Genomic DNA, 25,611 nt, shown 5'->3' with positions numbered 1-25,611 from the left:
ACAAAATTTATCATAGCACTTCGGACTCCAAGACTTAATCACATTAGTAGACAAGTCCAATAAAGGATTGTGCAGTTTTAACCAAGGCATTCCTAGAACAACTGGAGAGGGCAAATTATCCAAAACAACCAAGTCCAAAATTTCTTGGTGAACTCCATTGATAGTGAGGGAAAATGCAGCAGTCTTGTGAGTAATACATTTCAAAGGAGTGTTATCAATTGCAACCACAGAAATAGGTGATGACAAAGGTTTGGATTTCAATTTAAAGTTTTCCAAAAACCCTTTATCAATCACATTAAGTGTTGAACCACAATCCACAAATACCTGAAATTCAATCAAATCTCCCTGCAGAGTGGTACTCCCAGAAAGAAATACTCCTGCAGAGCGTAAACAAGCTATACGGGCGTAACTGACCTTTTTTTTTTCTTTACTTAAACGACGCTCACAATACTTAATCAAATGGTCAGCTTTACCACAATAAAGACACAAACCTTCGGTGAATCTCCGGTCTCTTTCCTGAGAGCGGAGTGACATTGCCCCCACCTCCATTGGTTCTCTGCTGTCAGAGCAGATTTTCTGGGAACTAGGACCTGACGTTACGAGAGTTTTTACATCATTCACCCTGGCCCTCAGTCTTCTGTCCACACGAACAGCTAACTGCATAGCCTCCTGCAGTGTCTCAGGTGCAGGGAATGCAATTAGTAAATCCTTAACCCTTTCACTCAGACCAGCAAGAAATGAACATCTCAGCGCAGAATCATTCCATTTAACTTCTGAGGCCCATCTCCTGAAGTGTGTGCAATAATTTTCAACATCATCTGACCCCTGATTCAAATGTCTAAGTTCTTATTCAGCAGATGAGATTCGATCAGGATCATCATATAATAGCCCCATAGCAGAAAAAAATTCCTCAACAGACCCCAAACACGGATCATTAGGTTGGAGAGAAAAAGCCCACCCCTGTGGTTCCTTGCGCAAAAGTGACATAATAAAACCAATGCGCTGTGATTCATTCCCAGAGGATCTTGGTCTCAAACGAAAATATAACAAACAAGCATTTTTAAAGGAAAAAAATTCTTGCTGTTTACCACCAAAAACATCAGGCAGTCCTACCTTGGGTTCGACAAAATGCGCTCCAGAACAGCTACTCACGTGTTGCTGGAGCTCGGCCACCTTCAGAGACAATCCCTGCAAGCGTTGAGCCAACTCCTGGATGGAAACCATACTGATCCCCAAATTTCTTTCCTTTAAGTTTTGGGTTTTTTTTGGGCTGGACTTACTGTTATGATCTGCAACAAGAACTAAGGAAAGATGGGGGAAAGCTGTCCCTACAGTAAGACTAATCTGAATCCCTACGATGAAGCGGGCTGCCTGTTCCTAGTGAACAGACCCGCCTTCGTCCTCGGCTAGTCTGAACGAAGACCTATAGAGTTAAGGGAGGGGTCCCTAAAAGAACTTAGGACTGGAACAAAAATGGGACACCTCCTAAGCAGAAGTTGTTGTAGAACACAACAGACAAACTGACAAAAAGTACTAGAGGTCCCAGAGGACCAAGCAAACTGACAGAGATAGGCACCAAAGCACCAGGCTAGCAAGACAGTCAAACAACACTGAAGTCCAGCAAAGCCAGAAGGGTGGAGCTGGAATATAGAGGCAGATGGTCACGTGACCGCAAAACACAAGATAGAAAAAACTAACAGGAGGGTTCTAACAATACCTATACTAACTATAAACAAGCAAATCTCTCCCTGACTCAGCAGCAGCTCTCCCTACTCTGCCTGTTTCCAGGGTAGACTGTGACAAGCATAGCAGCGCCTGGTCTTATATAGACCTGATGATGCTGTGCGGCCAGCCAATCACTGTAATGCCCACAACCAACATGGCTACGGCATTACAGTGCGTGGCAGGCAATCCCTGCATGTTCATTGGCTCTCTAAAGAGCGCCAAACATGCAGGGCGGGGACCCGAGTTCAAGCCCAAGCAACCCGAAAATACTCGCCGAGTGTCGAGCTTGTCGAGCACCGTGATGGTCGGGCGAGTACCAAGTAGTGGCGAGCATGTTCGCTCATCACTACTGGCCACCCTACAGGGTGTTTATTGAAATATCAGCATATGATAATATATTTATCTGAGTGGCTGGTACACTTGATTGTTGATTTTGATATTTTGTTGCCAACTCATGTGTTTGCTTAATTGATCATATCACAGCATTTATACTTTATACTATTGGCTGTTTTGGGGCATTACTTATATGCTGCAATTTATGACTACTGGTGTTTTTTCTGTATGGTCCTTCATCTACTGTTTTCATAACAATTCTGTACTTTTTTTTATTCTGTGCGAGCACTATTTCTTCGGCAGTGCCACCATTTACCAACATTGTTTAATAAAGGTATTTTATTCTATACATCTATGTCCCTGATGCTTTTTTGACATCTTGTTCAGTGTTTTCTCATTGGTTTTTCTGCTTCCTTCCGAATGGTCTGCCATTTTTCCAAGCAAATATATATCACTACCTCACCACGGTGTTTAATTCACATGTCCAAGTTGATATATTTGATTTGCTTTGTTATATGTGTGTTTTTTCAACCTGGAAGTTGTGGTAAGGAATCACACACAAGTTCAAAAGTTACAAGCTGATGCCCATTATGGGGTGGAATATTTGGCATAATCTGGTCAATTCACACTATGCACAGAAACCAGGACTTTGGTGGATGACTAGTGTAAAAAGGGTTCAGCACAATACAGTTTACATATCCAGATCCTTCTCTCCATGAACTGTACATGTACAGCATTCATAGCGATCTAAGATCACATCTTGTCTATGAATAGGGAAACATGTATATGAATACGCTGTCCATTCATTCTTATTACTAGGAAACTGGACAATGTAGTCTCATTTCAAGTGGAAAAATTAATTTCTCTTCAAGTTTGTAACAACCACAGGACTTATTGCTCAATGTTTCCGTATTACACAATTGCTGAAATTGCAATGGCAAGACATTTCCGGAGAATACCACAATTGACACCGATTTAAATAAAATAATAGAAACTTTGCCTAAACCTTTCACGAACGGGTAACAATTTTATATATTTATTGTCAACTCTTTACTATATTTCACTTAATGCAAAACGTAATTCTAAATGTAATAGTATTATGTATTTACTCTCTTACGTAGAATGAAGACATTGGTGCGCACCAGCAAGCTATATAACTGGAAATTCCACAGCAGCAGACAGCTAATATTATTGTAAAAAGTAGCAGCCATGTGTTAAATTGTTCTGCCCCAGAATTTATGATTCTTCATTCTATTTGTGAAAATGCCAAGCAGCTCTATCATTTATACTGGAGAAACCAAGATTAGCACTGAATATGCTCTTGCTGCAGTCATTAAATAGACCCTGAAATAAGGACAGCGTATTGGAATCTTAATTAAGGAATAAGGAGCACTCAATTCCAGAAAAACATTGAGTATATACAGTTCTTTTACAACATGTGCACCTTTTGTTGACAAAAAAACAACTAATTTGGGACTAGAATTAATTCCTAATTACAAATCTAAAGATTTAAGACTGGTGTGTTGTTTTGCTAGGACTCGAGTCCGACATACCTGGATTGAGATGATATATTTTTCAGAGGGGCTGGTGAGGATCAACCAGTCCTGGTGTACTTTGGCACCAATAACACAGTAAAGGGTTATAAGGAAAATAATTAATATAGCTATTATAATCTATAAATTGCCAATATTGCTTAGTTTATTTAATAATTATCCTCTTTTATTCTAAATAGGTTTCCTTTTTATTCAAATGAACTGGGATGACACAGAATCTTTGCTTGAAAAGGCAGCTATATCTATATTCTATATCTGGAGTAGGTGGAATGTCCTTAAAAATGATTCCAGTGCTTTAGGTAATATACTTAAAGGGGTTTTTCCATGAACAAAAGTTCATTTTAATCAATAGATCTTGGAATGATGATAACTTCCACAATTTGATGTATTTAAATAACATGTTCCTGTGCTGAGATAATCTTATAAATGTGCCCCTGCTGTATACTGTGTAATGGCTGTGTCTGACCGTACATGGTCTGATCATACCACAGCTCCTGGGCAGGGGAAGAAGCAAAAGAGTGTACAGACATTACAGCAGGGGACCACAGCTGGTTCTTTCTTTGAAGTAAAACATTGTTTAAAAACAGGCAGTGAAATGCTTTATCTCACAAAAAGGATCAGCTGCGATCCCCTGCTGTAATGTCTATACTGTCTTTTGCTTCCTCCCCTGCCCAGGAGATGTGGTATGATCAGACTGTGTTCCATACTTGGTCAAACACAGCCATTACACAGGGGAACATTTATAAGATTATCTCAGCACAGGAACATTTTATTTAAACACATCCAATTGTGGAAGTTATTATTTTTCCAAGATCTTTTAATTAAAATGAACTTTTGTTTGTGGGAAAACCCCTTTAAGGCAAGGCTAGTATTTTCTGAAATACTACCTGTACCTCATGCCATGCCAGAGACACAGCAGGTGATTAGGGAGGTAAATAAGTTTCTTAGAAATTGGTGCAGGAAGAAGGGTTTTGTGTTCCTGAAGAACTGGACTGACTTCTTCGTTGGCTACCGGTTTCACTGTAAGAATGGACTACACCTCAATGGAGAGGGTGAAGCTGTGCTGGGGAAAGAATGACTTGAAAGTTGAAGGAGTGTTTAAACTAGGCACTGGTGGAGGTTGGGGGCAATTAGTGTTGAGGAGGGGAAATTATTGTAGATAGTGAATTGGGCTTAAAAGGTAAAAGTGGGTGTGGCATGCATGAAGGGGTTGGAACAATTTAAATTGAGAAAAATAATAGGGAAAAAATACATAAAGTGCATGTGTGCTAATCCCAGAAACCTCAACAACAACCACAAGGAATTAGATTTAATACTGTTGAAACAGAATTATGATATAGTGAGGAAAACAGAGACATGGCAGGAGGAAGATGCAGTGTTTTGTTCACACCTGAACTTCATAACAGCAATTGCTCCACCTTAGATATACCTGTGTGTCCCCCCCCCTCCTCCTCACCACCCCCTGAGGAAGTATTGCGAAACATGCATTGGAGGGTGAGATGGAGGACGAGCAGTGCACTTTGATACAATGGGTTTGTAGTCCTTTTATAATTCTTACATTGATGTGACCCTTTATCTATGAACTTTGCGTTCCTTTAGGCTATTTATTCTTGGTATTCCATCATTCACTATGAATTGAACTCTATATTATTTATTCTATTATGAATTAAGAGCTGCATTTTTTATTGTGAATTGGCAATTTATTTGTTGTATTTATACATTTATACTTTTTCACACTGCACTTTTTTGACTACTATATTCTAGATGGGAATAGCATGAACAAAGCACTTCTTCATCATTTACAAGGTCTATAAGATTTTCTATTTGATTATTTTGTGCGGGTCTCTGCGTCACTCCTTACTATATATTTATATCATAACTTTTGCAATGTATTCCTCCACCCACATTTTTTCTTCTCGTCTGTCTTGTTGTATATAGTTTTCATTAATGTTTCTTGTCCACTTTGATTTCAAGATTATTTTAATATTTCATTATCAATCCTGTGCTGGATTTTTGCAGGTGTTATTAATATCCTCATAAAGCAAATAGATGATTCAGCAAATCAGGAACAAATAATTATCTATCTATCTATCTATCTATCTATCTATCTATCTATCTATCTATCTATCCACATTAGTGACTTTAGAGACCATGCAGTACTTTTTATTTTGCTAGAATGTCTTCCATGTCAGATCACTGTATGTGTCTTATTAAACACAAACTTGCAAAGTATTTACAAGTGAAACAACAGTTCCTCTGTTCGTGCCCAATAATTGTCATCTGTTTCCTTTCTGCAGGCAAGTACCACATAGAGGACTATTGAGCAATGTGATAATAATTAGTCAGCTGGAATGGGTGGAGATCACAGAGAGGAGAAACCAATGAGGCCAGGGTGGGAGTAGGGGGTGGTAAGGGGAGGTTTCACTAAAAAGAGAATTTTCCCAGACAGTGTTAATTCTGATGGAAGATAAAAACCAAAGCAACCAGTAGAAGACAAGGTATGACCTCTCTTTACCATTTTAAAGCCTGCTGCCATCAATATCTGTGTATATACAAAGTGCACTATTTGTACTGATAAATATGAATGGGTTAATGCATTTCCTAATGTAAATTGTCAAAATATTAAAAGTTATTCCCGCTCTATGACAATAGAAAAGCACAAGGCCACAGGCTAGGTACATGTAGGAAACTTTTACTATTCTTTAGAATTTATAGTATGGGGCAACTAAGTCTGTATAATACACATTTCACCTGCTGCAATATATCTTTTTGTAAAGAATCTACCATTGAAAAGGAGCTCTGTGGATGCTGAATTGTATATTATGTTCTATTACTGCAAAGGGACACAGAACTGTTTAATACACACTGCAGCTTCTGAGGAACCTCTTTTTGGAGAAGGGGGCACAACATGTTAGGCAATCAGTGGTTAGCACAGAGGATAATCTGTGGCAGACCATTTCTGTTGGAGAAGATAAGCCGTGTGTACGTAGTGTCTCTCATGTCTGCATAGTCATTGCATTCTGACATCGGTATATGATGAAAGACATATCAATTACCAATTTCCATTGATTAATATGGCACATGATCTGGCCATATTTCTACCTACTTGCACTTTTTTGTGATTTCATTGATACATATCCTCTGTAACATAGTAACATAGTTTTTAAGGTTGAAGGAAGACTAAGTCCATCTAGTTCAACCCATAGCCTAACATGTTTATCCAGAGGAAGGCAATTAATATAAATCTTATTGTTTTATTAATATAAATTATCTGCTGTGTTTTACATTACTGATTGTGAAAGTGTAACATATGTGCATGGGCCCTTGACTACATAACCAAACCACAAATAACCATGGACTATATCCATCCAACTTCAGTTTAGCAATGGAGTACACAGAAAAACATTGAAAAAGTGCATGTATGCTAATGCCGGAAGCTTAGCCAACAAGATGAAAGAATTCGAATTTATAATGTTAGAAGAGAATTATGATATAGTTGAGATAAGACATGGCTACGACAGCTATAACTGGGGTATAAATTTGCAGGGTTACACTCTGTTCCTGAATTACCTATGAATTAGCAAGGGGGAGAGGTTTGTTTGTTTGTGAAATCTTCCCCGAAATCCATCCCTTGTAATAATTTATGTGAGGCAGAAGAAAATGTAGAATCACTATGGTTGGAAATAAAGGCGAAAGAAAGAATAATAAAATACTGATGGGGATTTATTATAAGCCTCCATGTATAATGGAAGCAGCAGAAAATATCCCCATAATGTAAATAGATGAAGAAGCGAATCAGGGAGAAGTCATTCTTACCCTGATATATAGTAAATTGGGGAGCAGAAATCTGCAATTCCAAAAAAAGAAAAAGGGTTTTGATATTAATAATAAAAGCAATTGCCTTTCACAACTAATGTAAGACTCAATAAGACCTAACATTAACCAACAGTCCAAAAAGAATATCAAATGTAAGAGAAGGGGGTCTGACAATGACTGCAACATAATTGTCACTTATCCTCTAGTAAGATGTTTAGATGAGGGGCTACAAAAATATTAAACTTCTCAAAAGCTAATAAAGAAGATCTCAATCAGTACCACAAACTGTGACTATGTCCTCAAAAATAAAAGTACACAGAAAAATGGGAGACTTTTTTTAAGCATTCTGAATAGGACATGTGCACAATATATACACTATGAGAATAAGCAAGTTCGAAATTTCTACTTTTATATAATGCTGTACTACTGTAAAAATGAAACATTATCCTAATGTCTAATATACTTTACGTTTAAATGCTCACAAATGTCAAAATCTTTGATTGCTATGAATGAATGGCAACATTGTTGTTTACATGGAGGGGATGAATAACTATACTGTACCCAGTTCTGCAGTCAGCTGAGAAGTGGATAACTGGCCTCCAGTACAGACAATGATCTGAAGGCTAACTAGATCAGTAGCTGTAAAATATATCATCCTTCTAATTTACTACAATGTATCATTCTGCAGTTCAGGATGTTTAGATCACAGTACATGCCTTAGACTAAATTCAGTGGTTTCCACTGCTCAACATGAAGCATGACTAGCTATAAGTTTTCTGCCTCTGAATATAAAATATAAATTGACACAAAACAAACTAATACGTTTAAAGTGGCCATCAGGAGTGAAAATATTTTTAACAATCTTCTATTGAATCTAACATTTCGTAGATATGTTGCAGAAAGGCTGGGGCTTAAAAATGAGCAAAAAGACTTATGCTACCCTGGTTCCACTTTTACACCTCGAGGCAGCTGTACCAGGGTAGTGAGAACTTTATTGCCTGACACACAAGTGCCGGCATTTTTAGCGCCTCTTGATAGACCCCTGCAACGTCATAATGTTGTATGACCAGGCTAGTGCAAATCTTTTTGCTTACCTCTGCTAGGGCTTTATGACAACCTTAGAAGCGACAAAAGTTAACATTCCTAAAAATCGCTGTGTGCCGCTGCTACATCATAGCATAATGCAAGTGAGTGAAATTGCATTGTGACCCACAATACACAATGACAAGCAAATTGCAAAAAATCTGAATCAATTTAATTTTTTAGGACTTGCTTGTCTCTTGCCATGTAGCAACAACATACAGCAAAACGTTGGTTGTGGATTTATATACCGTATTTGCCGGCGTATAAGATGACTGGGCTTATAAGACGACCTCCCAACATTTCCACTCAAAATATAGAGTTTGTTATTTATCAAGGTATGCATTACAAGGGGGGAGGGGGCGAGGAGAGAGTTGCAAAATGTATAAAAGTGTACCCCTGTGTGCTATTATTGCTACCGGTATTACATGAGTGCCATTAGTATTAGTGCCATTATAGTACCTGTCATTGCCACCATTGTACGACCGCAGCGCCTCCGGCCCGCCCCTGCATCTCCTTGTGACCGGCACTACTGCGCAAGTGCGCATGTGCGAGCTCTGCATAGACAAGGGGCGGGCCGGTCACGCCGAAAAGGCTGGCACCCCTGTCTTGCTGCTGATGCTCGCCGCAGCCACGCTGATGACCCGCCACGGCCATGCTGGATATCACGCGATACTGGATGGTATGTAGAATAAGGTGGACAGGCATCGGGAGGCCACTATGGGCACTGGGCTTGCATCGGGAGGCCACTATGGGCACCTGGCCGGCATCAGGAGGCCAGTATGGGCACCCGGCAAGCATCGGAAGTCCAATATGGGCAGCTATGTCTATCCCAACTGAAGTGCACCCGGCGTATAAGACGACCCCCCCCCCACTTGGAGGCATGTTTTTCAGTGCAAAAAAGTCGTCTTATACGCCGGCAAATACGGTAACTAATATAATTTTGATGTCATCCTTCCCATTTGTACCCTCTAATTGTTTTATATGTAGAAACATGCATTTTTGCAATAATGTGGTAAAATATGAAAATTGGGAAAAAAATGGTAATTATAAAGTTTCAGGAGAAGGATTACATTATTATTTTATTATGTGGGGGTAGATGGGTCATAGAGTAAAATGAAGAGTAAACTGCGGATGAAATAAGTATTGAACACGTCACCAATTTTCTAAGTAAATGTATTTCTAAAGGTGCTATTGACATGAAATTCTCACCAGATGTCGGTAAAAACCCATCCAATCCACACAGGCAAAAAATCAAACCAGAGATGTCCATAAATTAAGTTATGTGTAATAATGAGAAACAACACAGGGAAAAAGTATTAAACACATGAAGAAAGCAAGGTGCAAAAAAGCCAAGTACAGTCATGACACCAGCTGAAATCTATCAGTAATTAGAAAGGAATCCTGCCACTTAGTGAAAAGTAATATCAGCTCTTCCAATTGATGGGCTATATAAAGGTGTCTCATTACCAAGGTGCCACACTAAAAACATTGCATGATGAGTAAAACCAGTGAGCTGTCTTTAGACCTTTGCAACCTATTGTTGCAAAGCATACTTATGGCTTTGGTTATAAAAGAAATTCTAAACTACTGAAGGGTCGAGTGAGCACTGTTGGGGCCATAAGCTGGAAGTGGAAAGAATATAATTTCACCATAAACCGGCCATGACCAAGTGCTCCTCGCAAGATTTCAGACAGAAGAGTGAGAAGAATTATCATAAGAGATGTCTATGAGCCAAGGACCACCAGTGGAGAGCTACAGAAAGACCTGAAATCAGCAGGAACAATTGTTTCAAAGAAACTATAAGTAATGCACTCAACCTCCATGGCCTGTATGCTTGATCACCACGCCAAACTGTATTGCTGAACAAAAAGACTGTTCAAGTGCGTTTACAGTTTGCTCAACAACATTTAGACAAGCCTGTGAAATACTGGAAAAATATAGTCTGATTACATGAGACTAGTGATGAGCGAGCATGCTCGCTACTGCTCGGTGCTCGCCTGAGCATCTCACTGCTCGAGATGCTAGGCACTCGCTGAGTATTTCCAGGTCGCTTGTGCAGGAACTCGGGTCCCCTCCCTGCATGTTTGGCGCTCTTTAGAGAGCCAATGAACATGCAGAGATTGCCTGCCATGCACTGTAATGCCGTAGCCATGTTGGTTGTGGGCATTACAGTGATTGGCTGGCCGCACAGCGTCATCAGGTCTATATCAGACCTGGCGCCGCCATGCTCGTCACAGTCACTCCGGATCAGACAGTGTAGGGAGAGCTGCTGCTGCGTCAGGGAGAGATTTGCTTGTGTATTAGGTAGTGTAGGGAGAAAAACCGTACATTACACATATCCATCTTAACAAACAGTCCTTCTGAGGACTAATCCAACTGCAGAGATATCAGGCAGGCAGGGTGTATAGGCAGGCGGTGTATATAGCAGACTGCAGTACATATAGCACAAGAGGTGCCATTCCAATTCTGCCTTCTGCAGCTGTTAGATATTTCTATACAAAGGTCCAGGTCTCAGGGGCCAGGAGTACTTTTCTTTGGATCTTAATCCTCATTATTTGCTTAAAAAGCAATCCAGAGAACACTGTTTTTCTGCTCCTTTTGCTTGTTGGCACTGCAGAATACAGCCAGATCCTTTCCATATTACAGCGCTAGAAATCCAGCTATTTAAAACTGTGTTTTTTCCGTCAAACGGATCACATATACGTTGTCAGAAAATACTGCCATTTCTGGCCTCCATTAAAAATTTCCTTTAGTGTGTCAGTGAAGCAATTCACAGCAGTAGCAGTTTGCTCTTCAAACTACTTACCTACAGGCCAGGTGTTTAAAACTCTGTTTTCGCCATCACACGGATCACATACACGTTGTCAGAAAATACTACCATTTCTGGCCTCCATTAAAAATTTTCTTCAGTGTGTCAGTGAAGCAATTCACAGCAGTTTGCTGTTCAAACTACTTACATACAGGCCAGGTATTTAAAACTCTGTTTTCTCCATCACATGGATCACATATACGTTGTCAGAAAATACTGCCATTTCTGGCCTCCATTAAAAATTTCCTTTAGTGTGTCAGTGAAGCAATTCACAGCAGTTTGCTGTTCAAGCTACCTACCTACAGGCCAGGTATTTAAAACTCTGCTTTCTCGGTCACACGGATCACATATACGTTGTCAGAAAATACTGCCATTTCTGGACTCCATTAAAAATTTCTTTCAGTGTGTCAGTGAAGCAAGATACTGTCCTCCATTTAAAATGGGCAAGGCACGTGGCAAGGGACGGGGAACTGGACGTGATGGTAATGGTGCATGCAGAGGCCGAGGACAAGGCCATGGGCAAGCCGAAATTGTGCCACAACAAACACCCACATCTTTTCACCTGACCTTCCTGTCCCAATTTCTAGGGACCGCAGCACACCATTATTGAACCCAGAGCAGTGTCAAAAGGTTGTTGGTTGGATAGCGGATAATGCTTCCAGTCACTTAGCCACCACCACCACCCAGTCTTCCACACGGTCAAGTCTCAGTAGCCGTGAGTCTGGACCGCATATTCCTCACCATGATCCTCCTTCCTCCCACCATGCTGAGTACCCAGAGACAACTGATTCCACACTTGGACACTCTGAAGAGATATTCACTTTTCCATTTATAGATTCGGGCCTCTCGCCCGGTCCACTTGAAGCGGGGCAAGAGGAGATCGCGTGTAGCGATGCCGAAATTTTTGAGCAGCCACAGTCACACGAAGGCGACGGTGGGAAAGTTTCACAAGAGGTGGACGATGATGAGACACAATTGCCAGAAAGACAGGAGGAGGACCAGGGTACGGAAGTGAAAGACGAGGTGGTGGATGATATAGTAACTGACCCAACCTGGCAGGAGGACATGCAGAGCGAGGACAGCAGCACACAGGGGGAGGTAGGCAGAGCACCCCAACAGGCAGGAAGAAGCAGTGTGGTGGCCGCAGACAGAAGGCAGGCAACTGTTCCCCGTAACGCCAACATGAAGGAAGTTGCAAGTTCAACTGTTAGGTGTTCCCGAGTCTGGTTGTTTTTTAAAGACTCTGCCGATAACCACAAAAAGGCCATTTGCACCACCTGCCAGGCCAGCATCAGTAGGGGTGGCAAAACGACCAGCCTGACCACCACCAGCATGATCAGGCACATGGCAGCAAAGCACCCGACTTTGTTGGCCGAACCCCAGGGTTCAGGAACACTGTCTACGGGTGGCACCATTGCTTCTTCCGCTGTTGTGCATGCAAGCCAATCCCCTGTCCATGGTGCATGCGAAGATGCCTCCTGCCCTGCACCTGTCGTTGCACACTCTCAAGTAGCAGCATCAGGAAGCACGTCCATGTCCTTGTCCCAGCGCAGCGTTCAGTTGTCCATACCCCAGTCCTTGGAACGCAAGCACAAATATGCAGCCAACGCCCCACAGGCCACACTACTAAATTCTCACAGTTCACGACTGCTTGCGCTCGAAATGTTGCCTTTTAGGCTCGTGGAGACGGAAGCATTCCGCAACCTGATGGCGGCGGCCGTCCCTCGGTACTCAGTCCCCAGCTGCCACTATTTCTCCCGGTGTGCCGTCCCCGCATTACACAAGCACGTGTCCCAAAACATTAGCCGTGCCCTCAACAATGCAGTTACAGGTAAAGTCCACCTAACCACGGACACGTGAACAAGTGCTTGTGGGCAGGGACGGTACATCTCGCTGACGGCACACTGTGTTAACATAGTGGAAGCCGGGACCCAGTCATACCTTGGGATGGAACACGTCCTCCCGACGCCAAGGATTGCGGGCCCTAGGTAAATCAGGGTTGCCCCCATGGTCTACAGCTCCTGCACCTCATCCTCCTCAGCCTCCTCCTCCTCTTCAGTCTCCATCTCCAAAATGACCAAATCAGTCACAAGCTGGAAGCACTGCAGCACTGCCTCGGCCAAGCGGCAACAGGCTGTGCTCAAGCTAATATGCTTAGGTGAAAAACCGCACAATGCTGAAGAGTTTTGGACAGCTCTGAAAGAGCAGGCAGATCTGTGGCTCACACCACTGAATTTACAGCCAGGCATGGTCGTGCGTGACAATGGTTGGAACCTGGTGGCGGCTCTGAGGCGAGGCGAGCTCACACACGTACCATGCCTGGCCCATGTGCTTAACCTCGTGGTTCAGCGGTTTCTCAAATCCTACCCGGAGCTGCCGGACCTGCTTGTTAAAGTACGCCGCCTGTGTGCCTGTTTTAGAAAGTCAGCTACAGCTACCCCCGCCCTTGCCGTGTTTCAGCAGCATTTGCAGCTTCCGGCTCACAGACTGGTGTGTGATGTCCCCACGCTTTGGAACTCTACACTGCAGATGTTGGGAAGGATTTGTGAGCAGAAGAGGGCAGTTGTTGAGTACCAGCATCAACAAGGCAGTCGGTATTCAGTTCAGACTCCACACATAAAACCTCAGGAGTGGACATGGATGTCAGACATATGTACCATCCTCCAAAACTTTGAGGACTCCACCAAGATAGTGAGCAGCGATGACGCCATAATTAGCGTCACCATCCCGCTTCTCTGTCTTCTGAAACGCTCTCTGCTCACAATCAAAGAGGATGCATTGCAGGCAGAGCACGATGAGATGGAGCTAAGAACCATACAGGGTGATTTCACACAGCCAAGCCTCATCTCATCCCAATGTGGATTGGGTGACAATGAGGAAGAGGAGGAGGAGGAGGAAGGACAGGAGCTAGTTTCATGCACTATAGACGGTACTACCTGCACAGCTGTCATACCATCTGTTCAGTGTGGGTGGCCAGAGGACAGAGAGGAGGAGGAGGAGAGCATGGTCAATCATCCTCTTGGTGAGGACACCGAAGTCTTGCCTGTTAGTAGTCTGGCACGCATGGCTGAGTTTATGTTACGCTGCCTTTCCCATGACCCTCGCGTTCTCAAAATTTTGGGTGACAGTCATTACTGGTTGGTGACACTTCTAGACCCACGCTACAAGGAAAACTTTATATCTCTTATTCCTGAGGGGGACAGGTCTACAAAAATGAGGCTGTACCAGAAGGCCCTTGTTGCGGAACTATTAAAAAAATTCCCATCTGAAAACGCTGGCGGCAGAGGACACACTTCGTTGGGCAACCAAGGAGTACAGGCGAGAGAGACACATCGCACAGGTCCTGAGGTGCGGGGTACTCTCACAAGGAGTGCAAAGTTTTGGAAGATGCTGAGGGAGTACCTTGCCGACCGTACCAACATCCTCCGTGATTCCTCTGTGCCTTATAATTATTGGGTATCCAAGCTGGATACGTGGAATGAACTGGCTCTCTATGCCTTGGAGGTCCTGGCCTGGCCTGCCCTGCCTCCAGCGTTTTATCAGAGCGGGTTTTTAGTGCCGCTGGTGGAATTATAACTGATAAGCGCATCCGCCTGTCAACTGAACATGCTGACAGGCTGACTCTTATAAAAATGAACAAGGGCTGGATTGGGCCAGACTTCTCAACACCACCGAATGATAGCAGCATAGCATAAACTCAAATCCAGTGTCTTTTCTTGGGAGGTGTATTCCCATGCACCTTTCACACCCAGACATGGATATACACTTCCTGATTCTAGCTATTTGCTCTTGTCTTCCTCCATCTCCTCTTTCTCCACCACCATATCATCAGGGTGACCGTGGTCCGTGATGCAACACCCACATAATTTTTTTAAAGGGTGTTTATGATGCCCGTAAAAAAAAAATGTATACAGTTTGTTCATGTATACCCCCCCAGGGGTAAATGTTTATCAGCCCATACACTTAGTGCATGGGCATTACAAGTATAGAAGGCCCGCTCATTTCTTATGGGAATTTGTCGCTACTGTGGCCCTGCTCTATATGTCTTTAAATTCTTAGTGGGGTTTTTCCTAAAATTGGTCAGTCGCTGGACTCACTGCATACCCTATAACTGTATAGCAGACCCTCTCCTTTCTAATGAGAACATGTCGTACTTGTTACTGTGGTCCTGCTCTGTGTGTCTTTAAATTCTTAGTGGGGTTTTTCCTAAAATTGGTCAGCCTTTGGACTCACTGCGTACCCTTTAACTGTATAGCAGACTCTCTCCTTTCTAATGGGAATTTGTCGTTACTGTGGCCCTGCTCTATGTGTCTTTAAATTCTTAGTGGGGTTTTTCCAAAATTTTGGCAGCCCTTGCAGTCACAGCATGGGCATTACCACTATAGGAAACCCGCTCCTTTATAATGGGAACATTTTTTTTACTGAGACCCTCCTCTATGTCTCTTCAAAGGGGTATTGGGTTGCGTACAAATTTTTGGCAGCCCTTGCAGTCACTAGATACACAATAACAGTATAGGACACCTACTTGTTAATAATGGGAACAACAAAGCATAGCCGGCTGATGGCTCTCTAACAATAGCGAGGGCCGACTGCTGGCCTTTTAAGAATAGTAAGGGCCATCTCATGTCCCTATAAAAATAGGCTTTATGGCTTTCAGAGTCCCTCCATCATAAATAAAGCAGGATGTGTCTGATGATGTGTCACACACCACATTGCCAGATAAGGTTGTAAAATGTTAAAATTACATTTCCCGGTGAATGCATTTGTCTTAAAAAATAACATAAAAAAACCCCAAAGCAATAGGATCTTTCTTTAGTATAAAAAACAGCGTCATGAATTTAACCTCAATGTAATCACATTGTTCAGCTCATGCACCTCCTCCTCCATCTCCGAAATGACCACATCAGTCACAAGCTGACAGCACTGCAGCACTGCCTTGGCCAAAGCGGCAGCAGGCTGTGCTGAAGATAACATGCTTAATTGACAAACCGCCCAGTGCTTCAGAGTTGTTGAAAGCTGTAACACAGCAGCCTGATCTGTGGCTCTGACCGCTGAACATACAGCCAGGCATGGTCGTGTGTGACAATGGGCGGAACCCGGTGACGGAGAAATGACAGCCGGAGTAGATACGGTTTCCCTCTATGCCAGTCCTTTCACCAAGCTAAATACAACTCTCAGCAAAAAAAGTTGTGGGCTGGCTCCGTACCGTCCCTGGCCACATTCACCTGTCCACGTGTTTGTGGTTAGGCGGTCCTTCCCAGTAAGTGCACTGGGGAGGGCACGGGTAATGTTGTGGGTCCCATGCTTGTGGAAGGCGGAGACGATACCGGGAGAAACAGTGGCAGCTGGGGACCGAGTATGGAAACCCGGCAGCCGACGGCAGGAGGTTGTGAAAAGCTTCCGCCTCCACGAGCTTAAAAGGACATATTTCAAGTGCAAGCAGCTGCCCAGAAATCTGGCAGTTTAGTGTCATGGCCTGTGGGTGGGTGGCTGGCTGCATACTTTCACTTGCATTCCAAGTAACAGAAAACTAAGCAGATGGTGGTCTCTATCATCATCATGGCCTCACCTCGGCACTATGAACTCTCCTGAAGGAGAAGCCAAGGCCCGCCGGAGGAGTCTCCGGTTCTCTGGTGGGCTCGTCCAACCCTGCCGAGAAGCAGCTCTGGCTAAGAAAAGTGTGGCGGAAGGTTCCTGGACACTCTATGGCTGCTTTTTTAATGTGGATTGGCCATGCTTATGTATGTTATTTCTTAAACCGCATTACAGATCAGGCCATTGTCCAACTCTGTATTCAAGAAATCAAATGCGCAAAGAAAGATGTGTGTATGTCAAAGCACCACCGACAAGTGCGAGTTGATGTTGGATGGGCTGCCATTGCTTCTGCAACAAGCTGCATTAGAGGACTTCCTGGGAGAAATGACACACATGGTAGATACGGTTTCCCTCTATGCCAGTCCTTTCACCGAGCTAAATACAACTCTCAGCAAAAAAAGTTGTAGACTGGCTCCGTACCGTCCCTGGCCACATTCACCTGTCCACGTGTTTGTGGTTAGGCGGTCCTTCCCAGTAAGTGCACTGGGGAGGGCACGGGTAATGTTGTGGGACCCGTGCTTGTGGAAGGCGGAGGCGACACCGGGGGAAACAGTGGCGGATGGGGACCAAGTATGGACACCCGGCCGCCGCCAGCATGAGGTTATGAAAAGCTTCCGCCTCCACGAGCCTAAAACGCCACATTTCAAGTGCAAGCAGCTGTCAAAAAATTGGCAGTACAGTATTGCAGCCTGTGGGTGGGTGGATGGCTGGCTGGCTGCATACTTGCACTTGCATTCCAAGGAATGGGGTAGGGACAACTGAACGCTGAACTGGGACAGGGACATGGACAGTGATTGTTGCAAGTCTGCAACGACAGGTGAATGGCGGGAGGCATCTTCGCATGCTCCAAGGATCACTTATGATGGGCACACTTTTAGGCAGTGACCTGAAAGTCTTCCAGAGGTCTTCCCATGCTGTTCCCATGTCTTTTCAGCACTGTATGCATGCGTCTGATGATGTGTCACACACCACATGGCTAGATAAGGTTGTAAAATGTTAAAATGACATTTCCCAGTGAATGCATTTGTCTTTGTTGAAAGCAATGCAAAAGTGCAAAAACGCATCAAAAACGCTATGTGTGAACATAGCCCAAGGTGTGGAGGAGCATTTTTGTTTTTGTTTATTTATTTTGCTATATATACATTGTACATGTCATGGAAAGGATGTTCCTTAACATATTTCCCAGGAAAATCCATTTTGGTTTCGTTTTGATATGTTTTATTGTGAGTCCTAAAAGTGGCGTAATACCTCTGACAACGTTGTTAACAGTAGTGACCTAGGAGTCAGAAATGCTTCCAGGGGTCTTCCCCATGCTGTTCCCATGTCATTTGAGCACTGCTCCCATCGATTTGGGCAATTTTTAGGCCCTCTGCAGACCGCCGGGGGGAGCCGCCTGAAAAATGCTCGAGTTTCCCATAGACTTACATTGGGCTCGTTGCTCGGGTCGAGCACCCGAATATTCCAATTTGCTCAACCCGAGCAACAAGTACCCGAGCATTTTAGTGCTCGCTCATCACTACATGAGACCAAAATTTTACTTTTTAGATACCATAATACACAACATGTTTGGAGGCCAAAATGCGCTGCATATCACCACGAAAATACCATACCAACAGTGAAGTTTGGAGGTGGGAACATCATGGTGTGGGGCTGTTTTTCAGCATATGGCACTAGCAAACTTTATATGTTTGAAGGAAGGATTAATGGACAAATGTACAGAGACATTCTTGAAAAATACCTGCTGCCATCTACCAGGATGATGAAGATGAAACGAGGGTCGACATTTCAGCACGGCAATGACCCCAAACACACAGCCAAGGAAACTATCAATTGGTTTCAGAGAAAGAAAATAAAGCTGCTAGAATGTCCCAGCCAATCACCTGACCTGAATCCAATAGAAAATGTTTGGAAGGAACTAAAGCTCTGAGTTCATAGAAGGAGACCACAGAACTGTCAGGATTTGAAGAGTGTTTGTGTGGAAGAATGGGCCAAAATCACACCTGAGCAATGCATGTGACTAGTTTCTCCATACAGGAGGTGTCTTGTGTTAGAACTCTCCTGTTAGGTTTTTTTTAGTTTGCTGGTCACATGACCATTTTTGCCTATTTAATCCGGCTCCGCCCTCCTGGCCTTGCTGGACTTCATTGTATTTACTACTCTTGAGCTAGCTTGGTGCTCTGTTGCCGCTCTCTGTTAGTTTTGCTAGGTCTTCTGACCTCTATGCCTTTTGTTGTATGTTTGTCTTTGACTGCTACTATTTCTGCTAGGAGGTGTCCAAACTTATCCCAGTCCCTAGTTCTTGTAGGGATCCCTCCCTCACATCTATAGGTCTTCGTACAGACTAGCCGAGGACTTTAGCGGGTCTGATCGCAGGATCAGGTTCCCCGTTACATCGTAGGGATCTAGTTTAGTTCTATTGTAGGGACAGATCTCCTGTCTTTCCTTAGTCCCTGTAGCAGATCATAACATCTTGAATCTGTTATCACCAACACAGGCTTTAGTACGAAGTATTAAATACATTTCAGCAAGTGTGTTCAATACTTTTCCCCCATGTAATTTCTCATTATTATTACACATAGCTTAATTTATGGACATCTATAGTTTGATTTATTTGCCTGTGTGGATTGGATGGGTTGTTACTGACATCTGGTGAGAATTTCATGTCAATAGCGCCTTTAGAAATATATTTACTTATAAAATTGGTGACGTGTTCAAAACTTATTTCATATGTATTTTAGATTTCTATTATGATTAAAGTGCAAAATAAACAAAAAAGAAAAAAATATCTGGAGAGAAATTAAAACGTAAATTATATTAGAATATTGCAGAACCTCTTTCATGTTTACAGTGAGGTTTTATTTGTATGAATGAAAAAATCTCATTACGTTTTTTTCTAGCATTATCTGGCTAATTTTTACTACAGAATTCAGTCGGTATTGTCACATGTCACGTTCAGATTTTTTTGCTTATTCTAGCAGTGGTATTTTTTTTTATTGGAATTCCAGTTTAACTAAAATATGCTCCAATAACTTTATGCCTGAATGTTCCAGTCCAGTGTTATGCCGTTCTGTAAAGCTCAGTGACCAGTGGAGCTTGAATTCTCGGTCTATCGGAAGGTAGTTACTGCTGTTTATTACAGGAGCAGATTTTCTCACATCAGCTCACACGCTAAAGATAAAAAGGGTGAGGAGCAGTTATAAGAAAAGGATAAGAAGGGATGTGTACCAACAACTTATTGCCAAACAATTCATTCTGCAACACATACAGGAAATATGATGTTTCGAAATTTGTTTTTATATATTTGCATTGCCTACTGAGTAATAACATGATAGCTGTAAAAGCTTTGTACGGGATTTCAATAAAGACCCAATGTTAATAATTTACTAGTAGTAAATAAAATAAGTTCATGTAGTTACATTCACACATGAGCTACACAATAAAAGAACAGCTGGTGACAGTAAAAATCTTCTCTATACACATATGTTCCATGTGTGTAGCTTACTGATGAGGAGGTGGCATTCCTCTATGCTTTTTGCTAACTTTTTTAAAGCCTTTTTTGGTTTATTGTCTTGCACCCGTATATCCACTTTCATATCTACATGGTGTTTGTATGTTCTTTCTGTGTCTACATAGGTAGCACTGTGAACCTTGAGTACTTGGGTTCTTTAACTTTAATGTCTAGGTTTTTTAAAAGTATATAGTACTTCAATTACACTTTAACAGAGGTAATTTATCGCAATCATAGCAATTGACATCATAAGATATTCCATTACTTGTTGAGAGATATAGACTAAACTTTTGGGATAGCCACTGATTAGAGTGAAGAGTCGGTGGTGCTCTGTGCCAGCAATGTTTAATCGGTGGGGCAGGGGCGTAACTACAATAGGTGCAGGGTTTGAAATTATACCCGGGCCCTGGAGCCTAGTGGACCCAAAAAGTCACTTTGGCCTATAAAAAGACTAATTCTATTAAAGACTGCAATAATTGGGGGCTCCTTTTGAGCTTTTGCATTGTGGCCCGTGAGCTTCAAGTTATGCCACTAGGTGGGGTTCAATGGATTTTAGAATGAACTGACATTGGTACTAGGAAAGCATTAATCCTGTAGTTTTTTCTTGTGTTTCTCTGGACATGTCATAATAATCCATAGCTGATCATACAGGCTGTAAAACCTGACACAAGACAGGGGCTTGTTGCTTGGTATGGAAAACACTCAGGATATATATTAGCAGTCCAAAGTTTGGAAACATATCTTCACGTGATGGTTTTTCTTATTTTTTTTTAATTGTTCACATTGTAAATTTAGACTGAAAGCAGCAAAACCAAGGAGGCACACATATAGAAAAAAGGAGTAAATAAACACATGTGAAACAAACTTGGATATTTGTTCCTCACAGAACTTTTTAATCTGATGACAACTTCAAATATCCTTGGCATTCTCTAAAGCAGCTTCATTAGGTGCTCACCTGGAATGGCTTTCCAACAGTCTTGAAGGAGTTCCCAGAGGTGTTGAGAACATGTTGACTGCAGTCCATCCCTCTCCTCCATAGCACAAGTGTGTTTTGGGTCATGATGCATCATAAATGATGTTCCCACTAAGTGCAAACCAGATGGGATGGCATGTTATTACAAAATGTTATGGGTAGCGATGCTGGGTAAGGTGTGCCTTAAATTTGGTATAATTCACTAATTGTGTTACCAGCAAAGCACCCCCACGCCATCACACCTCTGCCTCCATGCTTCAGGGTGAATACCACATATGTGGAGACCATCCTCTCACATTTTATGTGTCTCCCAATGAAATCGAAGTTGGTACCAAAAATCTCACATTTTGACTTATCAGGCAACAGTACAGATTTCCACTAATCTAATGTCCAATACTTGTGTTACTTCACCCAAACAAATCTTTTCTTGTTTTCAGTCCTCATTTGATTGTAACATATGTCTGCTAATTGATATCTGTATCTGTTATCTGAGGTGCTGTCAATTAGCATTTTCTGAGGCTGGCAATTCTTATGAACTTATCCTCTTTAGAGGTAAGTATTTGTTTTTCTTTCCTAAAGTGGTCTTCATGAAAGCTAGTGTCATCAAAGCAAGTGATAGTTTTGACGTCTGCACTTGAGGATACCTTCAAGGTTCTAGGAATTTTCCGGATTGATTAACTTTCAAGTCTTAAAGTGAAGATGGACGGTTATTATTCTTTACTTATTTGAGAGATTGTTGCCCAGTTTCTGGTTTAGAACAGTTGCGGAACAGGCCTTAACAGTTCACAAAATTTTGTACCAACACTGCTTCTGCAAATCACTCCTGATGGTTGCAAACACATTCTGAAGCTCAGTGATTCCACGAATGAACTTTTGATGAGACCTGTTTATTGGAAGCCATTCCAGGTGACTACCTAATAAACCTGCTTGACAGAATGTCAAGTATGTTTAAAGCCGCAATCATACAAAAGAGGGTTTGTACTTTGAATAATCTAAGGTTTAACAAATAATCTGGTTTATTTCACACATATTTTTTAATCCTTGTTTCCTCATGTGTTATTTTGTGGGGCATGCCCAAACATTTGCCCACTACTGTATATCATCACTATTTGTTAGAAAGCAAAGGGTACAATATCTTGTGCAAAACGTTGTTCTTTTGTGTTTGTGATACTTATTTTGTAAGAACAGTCTAATTCTATGGCTTCTCCAAGTATAAGTTATATGTTCATATACATGCTACATAAAGCAGAATTTTGTTTTAAAGTGAAACCGCACTTCCTGAAAACTTTTGTCAATTAATAGGAACATGTCAGAAGTATGGATCTTTGAGGGTCCAGGTGCTGAGACATGTGTTGACTGCTAAAAGAGAAGAGCAGTGCACTACTGAGCACTACTGCCCCTTCACTGTAACGATCAGTGGGGGTCTCACAGACTCCCACAGATCAAAACTTTTGACATGTCTCTGTGATGTAAAAAGTTTGCTGAAAATCTAGTTACACTGTGAGTTAATAAGTTTAGCATGATATCTAAAGTGATATATTAACGGTCCATTTTTCTTCTTGTTTCAATCTCTGCAATGGGTCCCTCAGTTAGATTCCAGAAATAATTTTGTAAATAAGAACCTTCATTTATTGTGTAATGGTTTGTAGAAAAAAAAACAAAAAGCTAATTTTTATTTTCTAGCATCTGCCATGTCAGCATCAACAGGAACTAATGTGAAGAAATCAAAAATTGCAGCATATTCAGGTCGATTATCAGTGCCACCAAATATATCCAATGAGGATGAAGATGAGGTCCCCATCATGGAAACATTTGGGGTTATCCCAAGGACTTTTGACAAAAAAGGTAAAAACAAAAGTTCTGTTTTTTGAACATGCGAGCAGGACATGCTACAGCTTAAGCAAGATTAAGCAAACATATCTTGTTTTTTTCAAGAATTCCAAAATATTTTTAACACCCCTGTCAAGCAAAATATTTATACAGATGGCAGCAGCAAAGAACTGAGAGACCACAATAACTAGATAACTCTTTCCACTAATCAGGGAAAGTGTAGCAGATGACATAGTCCTGTTATCGGAAGTTACCACATATATAGCTCATATATGGAAAGTTTGACATTTCTGAAAAGTTTTTCTGCAAGTGACACACTATATACATGCAATCTGAGAATATTAAAAGACATTTCTTTTGTAATAAAAGTTTCCCAGTTCATCAATCATGTGTAAACCTTTCCAGCAAAAGAGATTAATTTTTGAGACTTATTTTGGAAGGGATATGAGATGAATCAAGATTAAGTTCTTTTGCTTTTATGAGGTTTATCCTATGCTGTACTTTTTATTTTAGAATGCATTATAAATTACTTAGAGGGAACATGGCATAAGGTTTTTTCTACCTAATATGAGAGCATCATAATGTAGAGACAGAGAACCTGATTCCAGTGATGTATCACTTACTGGGCTGCATGGTGTAGTTTTTATAAGATCACTGTTTTCTCAACATGAGATTATCACTAGTAAACCTACTGCCAGATAGCCCAACCATGGTCCCACCACTGATTGGCAGGTGTGCATAAGCAAAAAGCTACCAATCAGTGGTGTGGGCGGGGTTATACAGAACTCTGCATTAAAGGGGCGGTCTGAAACAAAAATGTATTTTACTCCTAAATGCCTCAATATTTAATGTCAGAATCTAAATTCTTTTCTAATATACTTTAATTAAAAATTCCCTTCCATTCACTCGCTACACTATCTAACTTCTGATCAGAAGTAACGAGCCAGCAAGAGAGTGCACTGTCAGTGTGCGCTGTAAGAAGAATACCCAGTTTGCAGAGACCAGCGCTGCCCTCGCAAGTCTTTTCTGAACACACCCGGCGAACGAGTGCACTGTCACTGTTGGAATTGACAACCTATGCATGCTCAGTAGAGCAGGGAGTAGCGCAGTCCTCTGCCCCCTGATTATGAGTCATTTGACTATTGCAGCATGCACTGGGATTCTCAAATGAATCATTATCAAAGAGGAAGTAGTAAAAAAAACAGAGTCCTGAGGAAACGGCAGGGAATTTTTAATGAAAGTATATTAGAAAAGAGTTTAGATTATGACATAAAATAGGTATTTAGGAGTAAAATAACTTTTAGATCCGGACCACCCCTTTAACCCCTTTACAGCCCATGACGTATTAATACGCGTCTGTGCCCTGGGACTTAAGAGCCTGACCCGTACTAGTACGTCATCGCGATCGTGCGCGCACACAGGCTGTGCGGGCGCGATCGCCGCCGGGTGTCAGCTGATTGTCACAGCTGACACCCGGTACTATGTGCAAGGAACAGTCCCGCACCGCTCCCGGCACATTAACCCCCGCAATGCTGCGATCGAAGTTGATCGCAGCATTGCGGTGGCAAGGGGAGGTGATCGCAATACTCACCTCCTCTTCTGGCCTCCAGCGCTGTCTGCCGCGGCTTCCCGATGTCGTCATGACAACATCCGGGTCACCAGGCAGCAGGAACATTGTTTGGTCATGCGCAATGCACGACCAAACAATCTTCTCACTGTGCAGCGCTGACTGCCTGCATGGCACAGGGATGGTGCTCCATCCCTATGCTGTGCAGGCGATCAGAATAAAAAAAGTGAAAGTCCCAGAGTGGGACAAAGTAAAAAAGTGTAAAAACTGTCAGAAAGTGAAAAAAAAATGTAAAAATATTTAAAAAAAAATAAAAAAAATAATCCACCAAAAATAAAAATATAATGTACCCATCAATAAATATTATTATGAAAAAAAAGCAAACAAACAATAAAAGTACACATATTTGGTATTGCCGCATCCGGAACGACCTTACCTATAAAACTGGTGCACTAGTTAACCCCTTCAGGGAACACGGTAAAAAATAAAAATAAAAAACGAAGCAAAAAGCAATGCTTTATCATCATATTGCCAAACAAAAAATGGAATAACACGCAATCAAAAAGATGGATATAAATAAAAATGGTACCGCTGAAAACGTCATCTTGTCCCACAAAAAACAAGCTGCCATACAGCTCCATCATCCGAAAAATCAAAAAGTTATAGCTCTCAGAATAAAGCGATGCAAAAAAATAATTTTTTCTATAAAATAGCTTTTATTGTGTAAAAGCGCCAAAACATAGAAAAACGATATAAATGTGGTACCGCTGTAAATGTACTGACCCATAGAATAAAGCTGCCTTATCAATTTTACCACAC

The 25,611-nt window shown here is 41.9% G+C and overlaps 1 protein-coding gene across 1 annotated transcript in view; it reads left to right on the top strand.

Moving 5' to 3' along the window:
- The first annotated feature begins 5,994 nt into the window (after positions 1-5,994).
- Positions 5,995-25,611, top strand: part of F13A1 (coagulation factor XIII A chain) — a 392,887-nt gene continuing 373,270 nt past the window's right edge. The window contains exons 1-2 of the mRNA XM_073678719.1: positions 5,995-6,109; positions 23,079-23,240. Coding sequence (XP_073534820.1) covers positions 23,087-23,240 — 154 coding nt within the window. The 5' untranslated portion in view covers positions 5,995-6,109; positions 23,079-23,086. The remainder of the gene's footprint in view (positions 6,110-23,078; positions 23,241-25,611) is intronic.

The sequence above is a fragment of the Phyllobates terribilis genome, unplaced genomic scaffold (assembly GCF_046119375.1).
Source record: "Phyllobates terribilis strain yellow unplaced genomic scaffold, ASM4611937v1 Scaffold_4__5_contigs__length_816908805, whole genome shotgun sequence".
Classification (NCBI taxonomy): domain Eukaryota; kingdom Metazoa; phylum Chordata; class Amphibia; order Anura; family Dendrobatidae; genus Phyllobates; species Phyllobates terribilis.
This window is presented reverse-complemented; position numbering and strand designations above follow the sequence as displayed.